This window comes from Podarcis pityusensis (assembly GCF_964106645.2).
Source record: "Podarcis pityusensis genome assembly, chromosome: 2".
Taxonomy (NCBI): domain Eukaryota; kingdom Metazoa; phylum Chordata; class Lepidosauria; order Squamata; family Lacertidae; genus Podarcis; species Podarcis pityusensis.
The window spans coordinates 84095371-84116700 of record NC_138029.1 but is presented as its reverse complement, the minus strand read 5'-3'; the positions used below and the strand labels follow the sequence as shown (position 1 = coordinate 84116700).

Below are 21330 nucleotides of genomic sequence, written 5' to 3'. Positions count from 1 at the left end.
TTTAGGATTGCACTGTTGAGAACCTGTGAATGTTCCAGTAAAACCACATTGGTCATGAAAGAAGGAAGCTGGCTGCTTGTTATTATAGTCTTTGCAAACATGCCAAGGTGTTGCAGGAGGAGTTGGTTTAAAAGGAAGCCACAGTGTATATTTAGGGTAACGCTTGTATACTGCACAGTAATTAGGGATGGAGATGAAGCAAGTGTTGAACTGAAACCATAAAGAATGAACTGTCTATTGTATTCATAATGCATTTCTGAATGTTGCATTGCACTTGTGGCTGTGTGAAGAAATGTTTACTTAATAAATTATTATTTCTATCCTAATTCTCTGCATGGTACATAATGGTGGCTTATAAACATATATTTTAAATAGGAGCAACAATCATAACTACCACAGACCTCTATCTTCCTAGTTAACCTTAAAACTCTCTTCAGTCCTCCAGGGATTCTTTTAGGATTGTCCATTCAGCAGAACTTCCAAAAATATAGCTCTTGATCTTTTCCTAGATCTCCTCCTTACTGCTTAACTTGTGATTATGGGCAATCACCAAAGCAGTTATTGAGGGATTTCAGTCATTTACTTTTTAACTTCTAAACCCAGACTTTTCCATTTAAAAACCTTTCTGAGTACTTTTTAGACCCTGGGCACTACTGGTTTTATGCTGCTTTATTCTGAGGATAATGATGTTTTAGCTGGTGTTTTCATTTTAGGTTATATTTCTAATTTGTACCCTGCCCAGAGAATTTATTGTTAAGGAGCAAGATAAAACTGCTGAATAAATAAATAAATATGTAGCTTTAAGGATAGAACATTTTGGAAATAAAGACTAAGTCAGTATAGTGTGACAGCTAAGGCTGCAGTCATAACTCTCACTGAATTTAGCAAGAGTCTGAGTAAAGTTAGGGCAAGTCAGCAAAGTATTAGTTTGGCGATTCTTATTGTGGTCTAACTAAAGCCACTGTTATCTCTGCAATATGAGGGTGATGGCATTAACCTACCTTAAAGCAGACTAGCTCTGTCAAATTACATGTTTATCCTACCTGTCTTCCACAGTCTTCAAAGGCATTATCCCTAAGACTCCCAGGCAATTCCCCATCTGATCAGACTTACACTTACTAGCTTTAGCAAGGTTGCACCATCACACATATCCAGACCATGTCTTGCTTTAAGGATTATGGAGAAATATGAATATTATTTAAATTACCTTAAGACCTATACAAATGCTAAGTGTTTTATATAAACCTTTCAGGGACAGTAATTGTTGATGTCTTTGCTTTCAACTAAAAATGGGGTAAACATACTACATATTAGCTTTTGATTATTATTTTTTTAATAAAATGTAAGGCAGATTTATAGCCCAATCATACTGTGAGGGCTCTCTCAGTTGCCATGCCTAGATTATGGAACATATTGTCCCAAGGTTAGCTCTCTCCTGCTCTGTATCTCATTGTTTACTAAAAACCTTTGAATTCCAGCAGGCTTTGTTGTGTGTGGCAGAGAATTCGCTTTTTAGGGAAGTTTTTAATGTTTGATGTTTTATTCTGTTTAATATTCTGTTGGGAGCCCCCCAGAGTGGCTGGGGAAACCCACCCAGATGGGCGGGGTATAAATAAATTATTATTATTATTATTATTTTCTATGCTTGGTTTTAACTGTTGAGCCAGTATCCTTGGTTGTTTTAAACTGTTGTTTTTATGAAATTGTAACTTTAAACATTGTAAGCCACCCTAGGCGTTGCTTTTGCATCAGTTAAATAAAAGTTTACCTGGAAGTCTTACTGCATTAAGTGAATCTATAAGGAAAGAATTATGGGACGAGGCTGCTTGTTCCAGTAACGGGTAGAAAAAAAGTTGACCAGATGGTTCAATGTGGAAAATTCAGCCAATTCTATTCAACCTACTTGCTCTTGTTTCCTGGTTTATAATTCCCAGCTTTCAAAATTTGCTTGCCTAACCTTCTTATTTCCTGAAGCTTTATTTCCTTACAGAAGCTGCACTGTCAGCATTCTAATGCTAACAACTTCATCCTGAACAACTGAAATGTTCACAAACCTTCCATGACATCGCTGCAGTTTAGCCAATGGGTGGAGTAGTGGTGAGGGAGAGAGCTCATGGCTGACACACTTTGAAAAGCTTTTCATTATGCAGATAAGTGCATGCAACTCAATTTATTTGTTGGCATGCCTTAACGCAGCACATGCAGCCACCACTTGAAAGTACAAAGAAAGGACTGAAATATGCGAGGCAAAACTATTAACCATTTAGCTTTGTAAATATAGTAGAATCATTCGTAGCAAGTGTGTGGTGTCAACAGGGCTGAACCTTTTAAACTTTCTGCTGCATCTGTCTCTCAAGTTTGGGCATGTTTGAATCAGATCTCCCTTTCAAAGGTAGGCTGGCACATTGCACTTTCTCCAGCCGTGTAGTTTTGCCCTTAACAGTGCATCTCTGTGGGAGGAAAGGAGCGTACTTTTCATACTGACCCGCTTTTAACACCTTCTGAAATACAGCTTGGAGAAATCCCTGGTTTCGTGAGCATTGCTCCCACTTGGTTCCAGAACCTCTGCTCCAGCCTTATTCAAAACCACGGAACTTTTAAGAAAAGCAGAGGTTAGAAACACACCAAAAGACCTCAGCTTCAGGGCATATTTCCCCCTGGCACTAATAAATAAGACGGCGACCCCCACCCGCCCGATTTTGAGACGAGGCAGAAGGGCTCTGGGAAGCTCAAGGCGCGACTTCCGTGTTCGCGGGAACCGCCCCCTTTTCCAGAAACCCAACTCCGACACGGAGGGATATTACCGTTACCCCCACGAGGAACTCTTCCCGAGAGGGGAAAACCTTTTCGGTTGACCGAACCGACGCAATGCTGAGGCCAAAAGAGAGCGGAATACAGGCCCCAACAACAGCGGCTGGGGGTGGGGGGGGAAGCGCTCCCCGTCACGTCTGAACGCTCTAACCTCGAGTGCCCGCGCTGGCCCGGGGCCCCGACTCGCGGTTAGCGAGCTTAAGAGGCGTGAGGCGAAGAAGCGAGCGTTTCTGCTCGTGGCCGCCGTCGCGGCTGTTTCAAACGTGAGGCGGGCGCTGCGCGCCAGGAGCCGAGCCAAGGGGGCGGGGCCTCGTGTGTGAACTGAGGGAGCCGCGGCAGCGGCGGCGGGTGAAGTTAGCAGATTTATTTTCATTCCCCCCCTCCCCTTCTCTCCCTATTTTTGCGGCCGCCCTGTCAGGAGTCCCCCTCACCCCCGGCTCCGCGCGGCTGCCTGACAGGGGGCTGGAAGCCACTCCTGCCGCCTCCTCGCTTTCCATTAGCAGCTCCCGCCCACCGGGCCGGGGCCTGACCGACCGACTGACAGACCCGCTTCTCCTTTCTTTCCGAGCTGGTGGGGAAGCGGCGCCCCTCGCGCGGCACCTCGCGCGGCCCCGCGCCTCAGTTGCCAGGTCGGTCTGCCGGTAGCTCCCGCCTCCCCTCCTCCGGAGCTTCCCATGCAGGGCGCTGACGAAGAGGAGCCGCCAAGCGCCAGGTAAGGGACCCCGTGCGCCGCCTGCCAGAAGCAACAGGCTGTGCGGGGTCGGGGAGACGGTTCCTTCGCAGAAGTTTATTTGAACCGAGAGAGAGAGCAGAGCTTTGGGCTTCGAGAGTGGGGCGGGGACGCCGCCTGTCAAGTGGAAACTCAAAAACAAAAAAGATCAGGGTTTTTTGTTGTTTTTGCTCAGCTTGAGCTGAGGGAACTTCGCTGGCACTGGAAAGACCAAAACAAAAGCAGCAACCCGCCCAGAGCGTTTCCAGAAGCGGCGCCCCCCCCCCCCACAGAGGCGACGTCTTGTTCTCGGAAACCCCCAATCATGTGCCGAGGACGGAAGGTTTAAAAGATTCACACTGGCAAGGGGAGATCCTCCCCCCCCCCCAACCCCTCTTGCTTTTTTATTGTGAATGCAGAAAACACCCGTTATGGGCTGAAGAGAGGGAGGCTATATAGTATCTGGCGATCGCCAAATGGTTTGGCTAAGAAGTGACAGAGCTGGGCATCTTCCTGCTTGCAGATTGCGGGGGGGGGGGGTTACCTCCATCAGGAACTGCTCGGAGTGCCGGCAAATTCCTGACGAGTTATCCCCGTTAGTCACCAGCTGTAGGATGATAAGAAGCGTCCTTTCCCCCCTTTTCTGATAAAAGTAGGCTGTTGTCCACGAAGGCTTTCGGTAAATCAGATGAGTTTATTTTTAACAGGCGCTGCTGCAGGTTTGCCTAGTTTATCCTCTCGTTTGCTCCTTGATGAGTTATAGAACTGTAGAGTTGGAAGGGACACCTGAGGGTCATCTAGTCCAACCCTCTGCAACGCAGGAATCTCAACTGTCACACATGAGAGATGGCCATCCAGCCTCTGCTTGAAAATCTCCAAGGAGAGTCCACCACCTCTTGCTCTTTTACTATTTTGCACTGGCTAAGCATGTCAGATAAAAAAAAGAAAAGAACTTAAGTACAGTAATGGCATGGCTGAATGCTTAGTACAGGAATGGGGGGGGGGGGGAATAGGGGCTGGTTGACATGAAGAATGTCTTCATGTGATCCAGTTCCATGATCATTATGACAGCATGAATATGACAGACCGAGAGACATGTTGACAGGCTTCATGTCAACAGTTGTGGTTCCCAGAACAAGTAACAAGGCTTCAGATTTGCCTGTACTTGGTCATGCAACATCACAGCTGCGGAATGTATAGTGTGAAGTAGCCGTTAGAGCAGAGATGGGGAATCTGTTGGACTGCAACTCCCATCATTCATGACCTTTGGCCATACTGGCTAGGACTGATGGGAACTGAAGTCTAACAGCATCCGAAGGGCCAGAGGTTCCCCATCCCTGCATTAGAGGCAGCCTTAAAGTAATATATCTTTTATGTTAGTGGTTTTTACAATTAAATGGTATAAAATTTCAGCTCTACAATTCTATGATTCTATGAAATTCTCTTTAAAAAAATAAGACTCAAATTGGCTTGCTATCTGACTTTCAAAAGAACTTGTTTAATTAAGCATTTTTCTTAACCTGCCTTAGAAATATTTGAAAAGTGACAGTAAAGTACATTTCACACTTCCTAAAGACTCAGTTGATTTACGGTACTTTGTCTTATATCGGATGAATAGAAATTGGACCTTCAGGTGGTGAAATCAAGTGGACTGTTCCTGCAAGTTAGTTTGTATTGGCGTGTACTTTCACTTGAAAGCAGATTGAAAGTTTACATCGATACTTAAATGATACAGGTCTGTCATCTTTTTAAGATGACACAAGCTGTAGTGACTTATGGTAGGTGTGGCAGACATATACTTGCAATATTTTGTTGATGAGCATCTTATTATCTAATAAAGTGGATCTGTAGTGACATGTCTTGGTTCAAGACTTCTGTACTGAACTGCCATGTCTTGAATACTGAAATAATATGTTTCAATATTCCTATCTGTTGTTGCTAATATATGCAAATATTAAAGGAAGGATCTAAATCTTGAACGCAGTGAGACTCTGGGACAGTACATACACTAAAATAGTTGAACTTCTACTATATCTGGACCTCCCCTGTTTTAATCAGGACTGCAAAGTTTAAGCCCTCAACAGCCATAATTACTAGGAAAATAACCTCCCCTTCGACATTTACCTTAGAAAAAAGCTCCTATTGGTGCCATTGAAAATCACCCCAGTGCTTAGTATTAATCTTGCTGAGAAACGCTGATGATTCTGCACACTCCACATTTAATTTAAAGTGTAGTTAGGCCCAGAAAAACAAAGTACTAACATTCTCAAGTACATGCTGAGAAATGCAGAAATGCAAAACATGTTTTTAAGAAAACCTAAAGAGGGGAAGAAAATAGCCCAATGAGGACTGAACATGCTTAGTGACCTTCAGGAGCCCTTTAAATCTTACAGTATCCTGGTGTAGGAAATGGTTCCCTGGCTGCCTGGCACCCTGAACATGGGTGTTTCTATTGAGGTGAGGAGGATATATTAAAACAATTTGTTGCAGGACTCACTTGGGAGAACATAGTAGGAGCTTCATAATGGATTTATCTTTAGAGACAGGAGCACGTGCTCCCCACTGCAGAGGAAAGTGAGGGGCATATTACGCTCATCAAGCCTATCTGGGAGTAGGAAAACTATTGCTGACATTTATTAATAAGAAATAAAAAGGAAAATTAATTATATTGGGGTCAGAAGATTGGGAAAAGATCGCCTAATCGAAAATAGATCTGTTGGGTCTCATTCTAGAGTCTTTTATGTAACTGAGAGATGGAAAATCACAAGTCATTTTTATTTCTCTTCTCTTCCTTGGGTCTTTTTCTTTTCTCTTCTCTCTTTGCTTTAGTTTTTAATTTAGATTGTTTTCTCTTATTTTGTTGCATTGTGGACAGAAAGCTTTAAGGAAATCTTAATAAACACTCATCGTATCTTCCCTGCCTTGAGCCCCTTAAAAAGCCACTTGAGATACATGGTTTCTTGAATGATGACGGCTGATGTTATCCTTTGGGGAGGGTGACCTACTTGTGAGTAAAGACGGTGGTGGAAAGCTGCCTGGCACACAGGTGGAGGTCAGCTGTCAGCCAGAGATTGCAGAACTAAGAAGACAAAAGACAAAGGAAGGGGAAGAGAGCAGAGGGAATGAAAAGCTGCAGAAGAAAGAGCGAGAGATTGCGAAAGAAAAAGGAGACCAGGCCTTCGACTGCTTGGGCACAAGAGCAGAGCAGAGTCACGACGCACATGGCAAATTTCCAGGATGGTTGCTTTCCAGGTGTGTTTTTTTCTTTAATTTTTTTGGGGGCCCCCAAGAGAGTGGGGCCCAAAGCTATAGCTTGTTTAGCTTATACATAAATCCGGCACTGGTCTGGACACACATGACAAATTTCCAGGATCGTTGCTTTTCAGAGTTTGCCTAGAACAGCTTTTACCCCCCTGGGAATATTTTAAACCCTTAAAGGCACGTCTGCAGCTCAGCTGCCGTCATTCATCTTGCCTGTTTAAAAGGCTTTTAGGGCCATCATTTTTTAAAAAGGGCCAAACCCTCTCTCTCTAAGCAGCTTTCCGGAATTCAAACACGATGCAACCACAGATAGAAAATCCATAGCCATAATTGACACAATTACCTTCCCTGGAGACGGTGGACGCAACGTGAGCAGCTTGGCCGCTGAGGACGCTGTCGACGGTCTGGTGGTGCTTCAGAAACCAGGGGCAGATGACATTGCGGTAGAGGACCTGGGAGCCGTTCCACGAGATGGGAGCCATGCACCACAGCAGGAAGAGACACTGCCGGGCAGGGGAAAGGAGGGCAGCTCAGCATCAAAAAGAAAGGTGCTGCAACAAGGGGTGGCAGCGCATCACCACCAGCCACAGGCGTGCACTTTGAGGGGCCCAGCCACATATACGCTTTCCCAGGATACTCCATTTCCATTCCCACTGCTTTACCTGGGAACGTGGGCATCTGAGATGATATTATTATTATTATTATTATTATTATTATTATACTTATACCCCGCCCATCTGGCCAGGCCTCCCCAGCCATTATGGGCAGCTTCCAACAGGATATTGAAAACACAATAAAACATCAAACATTAAAAACTTCCCTAAACAGGGCTCCCTCTCTCCCCCCCCTTCTCTCTCTCTCTCTCTCTCTCTGTGTGTTACCTTATGAATATTTTAATTTTGTAGTTGTAATGCTGTAATCATGTTGCTAATCCTTTGTTTGTGTATTGCCCTGGGCTCTGGTCAAAGAAGGGTGATTCATAAATACAATAAATAATAATAATAATAATAATAATAATAATAATGGTGAACACAGTCTTATATGCTTCTTCAGTTTTGCACAAAAATGTCACACAGATGATGCCTATTGCATTTCCTGTCCTTTTGGCAGCACTTCTATGGTTAGCACTTTGTGTAAATGACTGAAGTGGATTCTAGTCCAGAAAAGCTTATGCCACAGTAAGGGAGAAATCCAAAACCAAGATCTGCCGGGATGAGTGGAGTTTGGAATAGGTGGATCTCTGGTTGTCGCTCATCAGCTGGACACCTCAGCTCAGCTGGACACCTCAACTCCGCCATCCTGGCTCACCTGAAGCTGACTGAGCCAAGGCCAGGATAGGTCCTGAAGAAGTGGTGTTCTGGGGCCTTGGCAGGGTTGGTACACGGTATAGGAACTTACCCCTATTCCAAACTCAATTCAGCTTGGCCACGTAACCTAGCAACCCAGCAGAATTTACACTGGCAGAAAAGGTAGTGTAAGTCAAACTCTGTTTTAAACGCTTGTTTTCCCTCTGCCAGGCTTAGATCGTTTTAAAATAATTATTTATTAAATTAATATCCTGCCATTATTCACAAAGTATCCCAGCTGCTAAATAGGGATAAATTACACTAATATAATTTACCCATGGGTAATTTACACTGGCTTCTTATAGTCTGGATTTCTCTGTCAATCTGTTAGTTTTTAAGGTGCTATAATACACCACCAGATTTTATATAAAAGTAGAGGATTTAATAGTACTCTGGCACCACCTGGTTGCTTCCAAAAGTCCTAGGTTTAGGTGCAGTCTTGGCAAGAGGGTTGATTTCTTGACTATCTAAACTGATAGCTGATGTCTTGTTTCAACTTTATTCTTCTTTTGAATGCATTTGTACAATTGTGCATGACAGACCCAAGTGTGGTGGCTTGTTGTGAGCTATGAATACCCAGTAAGCTTCTACTACAAAGTCTCATTACCCTATTCTGCAAGCATTTATCTATATTATATCATCATAGATAGTCCTTTGACTCTTTGGGAGTATATAGTTTCAACACTCTCCATGTTGGATTAGGGCCAATAGGGAGATAATTACTTAGAAAAGAAGGGCAATTTTCCTGAGAGAAATGTGACTTTTTTGTGGTTGGAGTTTTGAAACAGCTTCCAATTAGTATAGTTTATGTATCTGTCACTCACATGAGGGGTTTTAAACATTATTACATTTGTCTTTCAGGGCAGAGGCCTGGCTCACACATCATGCTAAACCTAAAACAAATCTTGTATTTTTGATCATTTTGATACATGGCCTGATAGCTTCTGGACTGTATTATTGTAATGTACTCTACATGGTGTATTCAGCCTTTGAAGTGTATTCAGAAACTTAAGTTGATCTAGAATAGAGTAACTAGGTTGTCAACTGCAGTTGGCTACATGGCAGAAGCACATCTCATCTGTGCTCCCACCCACTGTTTAGGCAGAACTCAATGTACTGGTTTGGACTTGAAAGTCCTAAATGTTTTGAGATCAAGAAGATATCAAACTTTGGCACATGCAACCACTATTCTCTGCCTTGCATTTTATTATTTTGTACATCATTTTTAACAGGATCTGAGCATGTAACATGTAGTTTGAATGTCTAGGCTTCTGTAAAGTGCTTGTTTAAATATATTGGTGTTGGGAAAAGACCACTAAGTTGGTCAGAACACTTGATTATTAAGTTGTTATCTTTGGGAAAACTTCTTGAGGATGGTTGATGTTGTTTTTAGGGCTATTTATTCCTAGTAGTATTGATGTTGCAAGAAGCAGACCTAAAATATCAGTCCTGCAAATCTAAAAGTATTTAGCTAACATACAATGATGTAGAATTGGGGACCTATGTATCATTTATTGACTTTTAAGGGTTTAAAGCAATGGGGTATCCATACTTGGTACGTCTTCCCTTTTTTGTTTAGATACTGCTGCATCCAGCTGGTATGATGGATTTTGTTTTAAGTATGAGGGATACTGTGCATTACCTTTCTTTATGTGGAAAATAATTGGACAGAAATCCTTAGGATCCAATCCTATACAGTATCTGCTTACCAGGGAATAAGCACCATTGAACCCAATGACATTTTTTTCTGAGTAGACATGTATGGGATTGCAATGTAAAATTTTAATTCTAGCTATTGAACTTTTTAATAATATTCCCTACAATTGTGTTATATTACAGAGGAGACCCCATAGGTATTTCAGGAAGGGGGGGAATGAAATGGAATCGCCTTCCTCCCCACAAAAAAGTGTACTGTATATTCCTCTGTCCGCAATAGCAAAAGTTTCCATTTAAAATATCAATTTTCAGTGCTGTATTCCTAAAGTACGATTGACAATCAAGAACTCTCCTTGCAGATTCTTAGCCTGTTAGGTTTAACTACACATAAGTCACCCAAAAGCCAGGACCCTCCCATTTATCACATGTTTGTGTGTTCAAATGTGTGTTTGCATACACACATAAGGAGGAAAGCCAGAGTCTGAAGATGTATTTGGTTGTGCTACTGCAGATGATGTTGGTGTGCTGACTAATCTATACCTGCTGGGGCATGTTCATGAAATTATTTTTGCAAGTGGCTTCAAAGCAGATGCCATATATTACTTGGGTGTAGCCCATCATTTGATTCTGTGGTTGTAATTTTTCGTTCTGTTTTCCAGAATAATATAAACAAAAGAACTAGTCAAGGAATGAGATGTATATGTGCTTTATTTGCAACTAGAGTAAGTTTCGTGTACAAAGCGAGTAAAATACAAACATACTTAGTTACATCAATTGCTGATGGATTGTGCATTGGATTTCCACTTGCATAATTAGACTTCACCTCCATCTCCCCCCCGCCCCCCCATATAGCTTCCTGCATGTCCCCCATATCTGCTCTCACCAACACTCCTGCCCTATCTTCTTGCATGTATTCCTCTGTATGCTTAGCCCCCCCCCCCCCAGATCCTCCCTACATGGCATGAGGAATGCCTGCAGGGGTCTTTTACTCATGTTCACTTTAATGGACGCAGAACCCTCTGTGTGATCAGAGGCCCTGATAAAGGAGGGCCCCCAAACACAGAGAGGAAAACTCTCCTTTCTGTTTATGAACCTTCTGTAGAACCTTCTGGGCTACTTACATGGGTAGTGGCTTTGGAAGAACAGACGTTTTAACAAAAGGGAATGTGTGCATAAGGGCCAAGCAGGTCAGGAAACAGCTGGTTCAGTGCTAATGATGGAATCTGTTAGTATCAATGGAATACTTGCATGAAAAATAGCTGTGTCTTAAAATGTTGTGGAAAATACAGTTAATGGCTTTCCTCATAATCTTTTCTAGATGCATAGTGTTTAATTCACTAGCACAAGACACTGGCATGTAGTGTTTAGGGTTGCCACTTGACATTGTCAACCCCTCTGCAGGTTTTCTGCTCCGTGTCTTATTTCTCTTCTTCTTTCACTATTTCTGTTGTGGGCGTCCTAGGGTGTTGTTTATTTTTGTATTCAATTTATAGCAGTCCTTATTAATTTATATTGCTTTCTATAATATTTTGGCTTCATTTTTTTCTGATAACACACAAGTGTATCTTTCCATTCTTGACATCACTGCCTTTTGCTAATATACTTGCTTGCCTTGTGGTTGTGTTCTCATGGATGTCTTTTTAAAAATGAAATTTATACAAAACTGAAATTTCTTATGACATCATAGTTCCACTTCTGTCTCTTTTAACCTTTTATTTTTGTGGGGGAGTTGTGTAAAGAAATCCCCATTTGTTTGGAAGTTTAATTCTGATGTTTATTTTCATCCTTTTCTTTTCCTTTTCCTTTTCACTTCTCACTCTTGCATATCTTTGAGCTTTGGGGGTATCAGTTGAAAATAAAAGACAGACTGGTTGATTATCACCTACTGTCTGCACTTCCTTATTGCAGTGCCCTTTTATATAGGCTTATCATTTCTTATCTTCAGCTGCTTTCCTTTCTTAAATTTTGCTGCTCACATTGGTTTTTATTAGGTCTAATTTTTATCCAGGTGTCTCCTCTTTTTTCCTGAATTGGGCTTAGTTTCCATGTAGACATCAATTTTGCTAGCTTATTTATCTTTATTATAATCATTCTTCTTATTTATCTGGTCACTTTATATTCCCTGTCTCTTTTTGCCTTATAATATTCTTTACTTCTTATTTTTTCCTTGTGGTATTCCTTATCTTTGGAGTGCATCATCTTCTGATACTAGTACATAATCCTCAGTTTTGATTTTCCTGTAGGGTTTAAAGGTATGTTTTTGTTTTTAAATATAACTTGTTAGATAAGGTTCTTCCATGTCCCTTTGCCTTTACTATTATTATTATTATATGCATTTGATTGTAGGTCAGGGGATGGGCCTGTCTCTATTTTCATTTGTTATGCTATTTCGTTTTATTCTGAAAGCACTTAAGAAAGTATTATTCCAGGAAAAGCAAAGGAGCAGAGTCAATAAAGAAGTGGCAACCTTTCTTTGCTGCTGCAACTTATTGGCAAATTCTGTCTTTGATTGTGACTCTTTTGAAAGCAACTTCTAGTTTGCATTGTAACTTGTGTGTCTCTTGGTGGGCTGTGGAAATTGCCTGGGCTGAGTTCAGGCTTTATTCATAACCAACAAGCCACCTTTGTATTGGAGCCCTCATTCATTGTAGTTTGGCAGTAATTGTGGTCGGTAATATTTTATGGTATCTTCTAAATCTACTTGCAATTTTATTTGAAAGACCTAGTAATGAGGGTGAATATTGCTGGCACATTTACAGTGCTAAAACTTAATGTTAGAAATTGAATATTATATTATAGTAATGAGCTAGCTCTGAATGCTGCTTTTCAAGCACTTCTGCTTTGCATAGCCTGTGGGCATAATCCTACTGACACCAACTGTCTTGGCACACACTCAGAGATAAAAACAAAAGGCAAATTGTGTTAGCTGTTTTGAGGAGGGGATAGTTGACAAAACAAGGCCTAACATTCAGTTGACTTATTTATCATACAACTAAAACTCTGCTTGTTTCCCATTTCCTTTATCTTCACCTCAAACATTCATGAGAAATATACCTTACCCCAACTTTTTGCATAGTAGAAAAATCAGATTCCCCTGTTGGGGGCTTACAATTGCAACAAACATTAATGGATATCAGATTTGTTGTTTTGCATCTTTTGCATTGTTCTTTGCTCTTTGTTGCTGCCGAGCTCCTGCCAGAGTTCAGAAGCTAATTAAGAATATTGGGGAGGATAGAACAGTATCACAGTAGCATTGACAGTAATGTCATTGCAATGCTGTGTGTGTGTGTGTTTCTTTGAAGTGGCTTGAAAACAAAGTATGCAGACATAAGTGTCTACCAGCTTCAGGATGCCCCCCCCCCCCACTGTAGTTGACTCTGATGCTTGCCAGACTGCTAGCAAATGGAGAAGAAAGAAAGTGTATCTGAACAGGGGTGCTCTTAGTTCTACCGTATTTGTGGCAATCCATTGCCTACCTTTTAACTGCTACTGATAGCGAAATCAATCTTATTCACTTGCACCAAGGAGACAATAGTAAAAATTTCATAGATATGTGGAAGTGTACATGTGTAAATTGTTTTCTTTAATTGCTCAATCCAGGCTTGTATTTTCTTTAAGGACAATGAACACTAGTAGACCTGCCATTCTTATAAACAGCCCTGCAGTGATAAGCCAATGCGCCCAAAGAGAGACGGAAGAAAACACAACATGGTAAGGCAACCTTTTTTCTTGGATTGTTGCATTTCTCATGAGAGAAAGAATACACATGAGGCAAACAGATACCTGTACTGTAGTTTTGAAATAAGGAGGACAAAGGAAGAACATGATATGCAGGCTTCATTTTGAATGGAAAGAATACAATGTTTACATTTGTGTCTTCAGTTTAGTAACCCTAGGCTAGTTTCTACACAGAATAACATGAGAGGGTCTTGTAGGGGTACAATGGATTCAGGCCATTTAAGATGTGCTGATGATGTGTTTGTATGTCACATTTCAGATACACAACGGGAGGGGGTTCCCACCCTGCATATAGGAAACTACTATAGCAGGGACTGGACTGGGATAGAAGTCCCCACCCACCTTGCTAGTTTTCTGTTAGCATAATATAAGCCTGGTGCATGCAATGACTTATTCCTCTTTAAGCTTCCAAGAGGACTTTTGTCTGTGTAGCAACTTTATACAAGGCCAGTCACTCCCTGAAGTGAGCCTTCTGAGCATGTTATACAGGCATTCTACTCATTTGTGACTGTGTAGGGAAATAAATAAATGGATAAATAGATAGAATCATACCAGGAAATGGTGGGGGAGAGCTGGATCGTCCTCATGGCTTGTGGGGAGACTCTCCCCAGAGCCTAAAGAGGATGTCAGTGAGGGCAGAGGAAGTCCCAAAGAGATTGGAGGCACATGGAGCTTTGTTTAGGCTGCTCAGCCTCCCTGCCTAACACCTGGTGCACAGGGTAGCACAGCAGCAGTAGCCTCTTTCCTGCACATCCTCAAGTCTCCAGCTGGTCCCAGAGTTTCAACTCTCGATATTTTGATTTGGATTAGAGAGAGGGAGGGAGGGGAAAATAGGTATTTAGAGGCTTTTTGGTGGGTGCCTCCTACTTTACATGATTTTACTTATGTGTGTGAGGGCCTGGAACGTAACCCCCGCATAAGTGGGGGGATCCCAATCTCAATGGAGCATAGAACACATGTAGAGCCCCTCTTCAGTATTGGGAAATAAGTTTTCTTGGACAAACTGCAGAAGTCTGTACAAATTGGAATGACTTGAGTGATATTCAAGCTTTCAGTGACTGCTAGGTATGTTATTCATGTCATCACTGATTTTCTGTTTATCATGTATTAGAGCAAGGTAGGATTAGGAGTGCAGCTGTAGCAAGTTTCAACAAGCAAGGGTCAAATCCTTATAGGGCAGAAGGCTGACTAAAGCTGTACCTTTTTAATTCCCCTCTCCTTCATTTGAAGCAGTGCTAGACAGGGTGATTATCTATTGTATTTGCCCACTACTACTTTTCAGGAAAACTGGAACCCTTCATTCTGTTACTTTTTATGTTTTGAGAACACATTGTGGACCTAGAATTTGGAAGGAGAGAGATTAAATTCTTGCATTCTGTATGTAATAGCTGATTACAGAACTGGTTTAGAGATGAAAAGTGATAGTCAAGTGATAGTGTGTTGTGCTGATTGATTTCATATTTAACTCTCCTCAATTGATGTTGATTTGTGTGTGTGATTTCTGAAGCTTATAGTGAAGAAGTAATGAGAGAGTATTCTTTTCATGCCTTATGGATGTTACATTAAGTACTGTATAGCAAAGCAGTAATGTTCACCAAATTTAAAATCTTCTGTTCTGGAACACTGTGGAATAAGTTCACATTTAATACCTTGCTGTACATGTTGTGTCCCTAACAGCAGTAGATTTAAGTTATCATAATAGAAACAATTGCATGGGATTCTAAAGCTCTTGGAGGCTGTTGTTGAAAGAAAATGGGCAAAGAGCCTGTTAAGTTGAGGATTCACTTGGAGAACATGAGTCACATAGCGTAACAATTCTTGTATTGCACGCCCAGAAATGACTGCAAAACATTGTTTTTTAATGGTTAACATGATGGCAGTCCAGAAGGTGATCTCAGTCTCTCATATATGCTCTCAGAAAAACAGGCCTTATGACAAAAGGAAAAGAGGTTCCAGAAGCAAATAAAAATTCACATGAACCTCAGGCTTAAGTGGAAAAATACTCAGAATAGACTAACACGATAAAAACATCATGGGGATAAAGATTCACAGAAAGCAGTTTATTTGACATTAGCTCATTACCTCTGATGTTTGATGCAGTTACCATGATCCAGGTGCATGCAAATAAGTTGTAGTTTTACATCAATCCATTGCAGAACTAGCGTTTAAAGAAGAATTTACAGGACATTTTGAGCAGCCCAAAGGGACTGCTTGGTCTACTGTACATTTTTGCCTCAAAAATGCTTTTGTGCATCAAAACCATAGGAGCTAACTCCTAGGGGCTGTGTGGGTTTCAGCCCACACAATAATATATTTGAGGGGTCTGCCCCCAAAGTTGATGGGCATTCCCATTCAAATGCTGTGTGTGTGCCCTTGTCATGTGATCAAGTATGCAGGGCGGGGCTTACCTGGGCCCCACAATATTTTATTCAAGTTAACACCCCTGATCAGAACATAAGTGTATCTAAAACAGCATGTGCATTCTACAGTGGTTAGCCAGTTGACTATGGGAAGCCCACATATGTGGCATGAAGGCAACATCCCTTTCCTTTTGCTTCTTAGCAGTGGCTATTCAGTGACTTCTGAATATGGAGGGTACTTGTTAGGGCCAGGTTACCTAAAATATCATCTTGAGACCTTGAGATCTTGGGCTGGCAGAACAGTATGCTAAATGCAACCACGCCATAGATTCATATGATGCTGGCAATATTATTTTTATTATTTCCCACAATGTAGTATTTGCACTGTGCATTACAGAATGGGAAACAGTACTGTATAGTATAAAGCCGTAGCTTTGTATGGGGAAGCTGCTTAACATGTACTTTATGTTCCCTAATTTGAGCAAAGTGCTGCACACAGTATATAAATTTACATGTGTTTGACACTTCAAAAGATCAGTTCCAAAGTTAATAGCTTCACTGCGGTGAAACCGTGATTGAGAATTCAGTTTGCTTTCTGTTCTGGCTCTCTCTACTTCCTCTTTTTGTTGTGGCACAGTTTTTAGCTATGTGGATTTTAAAGTATTGCACAAAAACTCTGAAACCAAGTAAGGGAGTTGCCATTTCCATCAGGAATTGCCAAATATTTGCAGAAGTGCAAGAGAAACAATATTCCACAGAACAACTTTTGGGAAATTCTTGGCAGAAGTAATAGTACAGCCATTACATTTAAAAAGATGTCTGGTGCAGCTTAACTCACTCTTTTCTACTTTGTCTCCCCTTGTTGGATTGTTTATCAAATAATTTCTCAGCTGACTCTGCCTAGGAGGCATCTTGAGATGTGGCCTCAGTCATGTTTCATAAAATAGTAAGGTTGGAACTTAGATCATCCAACCCTCATCTAAGGATAGGACTGCAAAATGAGGATGGGTGATGTTACAGGAGTAGCTAACCTGTGGCCCTCCAGATGTTGTTGGGCTCCAATTCCCATCAGCCCTGGCCAGTCTGGGATGATGGGAGTTCTAGTCTGGGGCGGGAGGGTCACAGATTGGCCACCCATAATTTAAATATAGGCCAGCTAGCTAACAGCAGGTTGATAGTGGGACAGGGCAGACACTATGTCAGGGGTAGCAGACCACATGGGCCAGTTTTGACAGGTGAGTGGGGCAACCCATCTGTCAACCACACTGCATCATTATGACATCACATGATTGATAGGTGGGCTGTTCAACCCACCTGTCCCATTCACCCATGGAACCACAGCACAAGGGCTGTTGCCAGCCCTCCCTGTGCTATTCCTTTCTACCTCCAGTATGGCTGTGGAGCAGAGCTTCAGACAAGTGTGGATGGAGTGGTTGGTAACAGTTTCCAACTCCTTATCTGTGCTTTCCCTTCTGCCTTTAACATCAAATTGGCCTACGGCCATTAGATAATGACAGTGGTTATTTAAGTATACATCAAGGAATATTTAGAGGTAGTCTTGCAACCAGGTGGTGAAATATAACTTGTATTACGTTGACGAAGTGCATTGTTCAATGCATTTGTTTGTATAGTTTTAACAATGAGCTTGACTCTAACATCAAAAAATGTTTTTGGGGAAATGTGGGGAAGCAATGTGACTGACTAAATTGACATTGTCTTGTATGGTTGTAGATATTCAGGTGCAGAGAATAGTAACTAGGATCAAAGTCTTCTCAACCCCCCCCCCCTCAAAAAAAGTATTCTGAGATAGAGAATTAGTCTGGATTGTTCCAAAACACACATATTTGTGGTTTTCTGTTCTGTGGAAAGAAAGATGCTTTGCGTACTCAGAAATGCTTAATTGGCTAGAAAGAGTGTTTTGCTTCTCAAAGAAAACTTCCTTGTATGTTGCAGAGATGCTGAATTGTGATACACATCGAGAGTTTGAATGGGATCATATATTTAATTTATGTTATGTCTAGAAGATTCATTCAAAAATTGTTTTGAAACACTTTGCAGGATTTTCCTCTCCACCAGAGTTGTGCTTAATATTTATAGACACTAGATTTCATAGAAACACAATTGTAGAGTTGAAAAGGACTTTGAGGGGTCATCTAGTCCAACCCCCTGCAGTGCAGGAATCTCAGCTAAATCATACATGACAGATAGTCATCAAATCTCTGCTTAAAAACCTCCAAGGAAGGAAAGTCCACCACCTCTTGTCCGTTCTATGGTCAAACAGCTTTTATCATCAAAGTTCTTAGTGATGTTTAGTTGAAATCTATCTTGTAAGTTTAATCAGTTAGTTTGGGTCCTTGCCTCTGGAGCAAAACAAGGTTGTTCCATCCTCCATTTGACAGCCTTTTAGATATTTGAAGATGTCTATCATATTTCCGAAGTCTCCTCTTTACCAGGCTAGACATACCCAATTCCCTCAACCATTCCTCATAAGGCTTGGTTTCCAGACACTTGATTATCTTGGTTGCCCTCTTCTGCACACATTCCAGCTTGTCAATATCCTTCTTAAATTTTGCTTCCCAGAACTGGACACAGTACTCCAGGTGTGGTCTGACCAAGGCAGAATAGAGTGGTACTGTTACTTATTTGGACACTGTCCTTATGTTGATGTAGCCTAGAATAGCATTAACTTTTTTTGTTGCTGCACCACACTGTTGACTCATGTTAAGCTTGTCATTTACTAAGATCCCTAGATCCTTTTCACATGTACTACTGGCAATCCGGGTGCTCCCCATCTTCTATTTGTGCATCTGGTTCTTCCTAAGTGTAGAACCTTACAAGTGTGCAAGCACACTTCTTCAGATACACTGAAACAGAAATTGCCAGATCCTTCTATATAGTGAGAAGGTGGGGAGGGGTATTACTCAGAAGGGTGGTGGGAATGGGAGATTGGCAGATAGCTGAGATGAGCTAGCTGACGACTCTTAACGACTGTAATGGGTCTTACAGGAAAAGGCAAGGGGTGAGAAGGTGAGAAATGGCTTAGTCATGTATAATGGGATAAGAATCCAATGTCTTTGTTCAAACCAGGTTTCTCCATGGTTTTAAGTTTGGTAATGAGTTGCAATTCAGCAGCTTCTCTTTCCAGTCTATTTCTGAAATTCCTTTGTAGTAAAACAGCTACTTTGAGATCTTGTATAGAATGTCCTGGGAGATTAAAGTGTTCTCCTACTGGTTTCTCTGTTTTGTGATTCTTGATGTCAGATTTATTCTTTCTGTAATGAGGATTTACCAACACTGAACAGCAGGGGGCAGACCTCACCAAGAATAGCTATTTGTTTTTCTCCTATCATTTCAACAATTGCCATAAAGGTGGATTAATGTTTTGTATGGGCTTTATTTTCATCTTAAATTAAAACTGTATCTCAGAAAACACAGCTTCATTGATAAACAGTATATTTGTATATTTGCTTAATTAAACATTTATATGAATTTGTCCAAGATGTTTGCTATTAGTTCACTGGGTCCCTGTTCCTGCCAACCTAGCAGTTCGAAAGCACGTCAAAGTGCAAGTAGATAAATAGGTACCGCTCTGGCTGGAAGGTAAACTGCATTTCCATGCGCTGCTCTGGTTCGCCAGAAGCGGCTTAGTCATGCTGGCCACATGCCAGCATGAGCGCCGCAACCCCAGAGTCAGCCACGACTGGACCTAATGGTCAGGGTCCCTTTACCTTTACCCTATTTTTAAGGTGTACACTTTTAAGTATTTATGTGTTAACGGGCAACTAAGTGATTTTGTATGTATACCCAGAGTTCATGCTTCCCTTGCTTAGTACTATCTAAGGAGCCCTGACTATATTTACCTGTTTTCTAATAAATATTGAAAGATGGCTTCTCAGCTTCAGCAGCATATTTCCTTTATTCTTCCCCTGGGGGTATTTAGGGGAGTCATTTAAACTTTAGCATGGATGTAGTAATTTCTTTGGTGGCTTATGGGTATTAAGTGCTAATTTTCAGATGATGTGATAGTGACAGCAATAGACATTTTATATCAAATAAATGTCTATTTGGGTGGTCTGTTATAGCATTCTGTGAAGCCAAAAGTATGATGATCTTCGTCCAATGAATAAATATTCAGTTTTTGCTTGACACTGATACTCTGCAGTGAATATTATTCTTTTATCTTGCATCCTGATTCTGAACACATTTACTTGTAGGTGAAACTCTTGGATTCCAGTCAAGCTTAACCTCCTGTGTTTAGGATTATAGCTTCAGTGCACTATACAGGCATCCTCCACTTACACGCATTGCATTTGCTTGCAACAGTGTTAGTGTGCATTGCCATAAAATAAATATATAATTTGAATCAGGAAATGGTAGAGAAACAGCACAAAAAGAGTGGTAGAGAGCTGAAGAGCGGGGCGGGGCGGGGCAGGGTGCCGCCCCTCACTCATTCACCCTCCTTGGCTTCCTTCTTCCTGGCCAGCAAAGCCGTTGCATGGGGTGTGGGGGTGGTGCTCCATGTCTCAGCCTGCCTGCCTGCCCTTTGTTCATTCGTTCATGTCAGTTTTGTTCCTGGGGCAGGACTTGAGAGTCCCTCTGCCTTCTGATCATCATCACCCTCTTCCTTCCCACCCCACAATCAGGCAGTAATTTTATTGGGGTGGGGGAGAAACTAAGTAAAATTAAGTTGTATCCAGCAACTTCCTTTTTAAAAAAAATCATTTTTATTTCGTTTTACAAATACAAAGTTATAGAAAAGAATCCAAATATATATCCATGTACAGAGATCCCTCCGAATCCCAGGACTTCCCTTCATCCCCTCCATCGGGTCCCATTTTAAACATTTAATACAGCATATTCTTTGATTTCCCAACTTTTATATTATCCATGGTAATTGTTACACTACAACTGAAATAAAAATCCTGCTAATGTTTCCCATTCTTTTATAAAGTTTTTATCCTCTTGGTTTCTGAGTTTTTCAGTCAGTTTTGCCATCTTGGCATAGTCCATCAGCTTGGTTTGCCACTCCTCTCTAGTAGGGACTTTGTCTTCTTTCCATTTCTGGGCTTGGGTGGGATGAACGGGATCTGCCAAGAAAGAGACGCTTCCCAGTCTCTCTTAACAGCACCCTCCTCCCCACTTTTCACGTATGTGCATGGAGTCCACAAATGTAACCCCGGTGTAATTGGGCAATGCCTGTATTTCAGTTGTTTATCGAAGAGTTATTTTGTTTATGAATGAATGACACTGCACAAAATGCAACTCGACCAGTTCAGGGCTGAGCTGATAGCATAGAATCACACTATGTAAAATGGCAAGTTTTTTTAAAAGATTGGTTGAAGAATTCTGGAAAGTTCACTACGTGCTTACATTTGCAATAAAACAGAAATTCCTGGGCACTCTGTGTTTCCAAGATAAGCAGAATTAAAACTGATTCATGATATGCATG

The 21330-nt window shown here is 41.4% G+C and overlaps 1 protein-coding gene across 5 annotated transcripts in view; it reads left to right on the top strand.

The window, feature by feature from the left end:
• The first annotated feature begins 3349 nt into the window (after positions 1–3349).
• The window catches only part of ARHGEF3 (Rho guanine nucleotide exchange factor 3), a 121050-nt gene continuing 103069 nt past the window's right edge, over positions 3350–21330 (top strand). The window contains exons 1-2 of one of the 5 annotated variants that reach the window (XM_080996788.1): positions 3350–3523; positions 13402–13494. In XM_080996788.1, coding sequence (XP_080852914.1) covers positions 3486–3523; positions 13402–13494 — 131 coding nt within the window. In that variant the 5' untranslated portion in view covers positions 3350–3485. Of the gene's footprint in view, positions 3524–6062; positions 6773–13401; positions 13495–17257; positions 17318–21330 lie in introns of those variants that run through there. The other 4 variants (XM_080996791.1, XM_080996787.1, XM_080996789.1 and 1 more) reach the window with 4 other exon arrangements.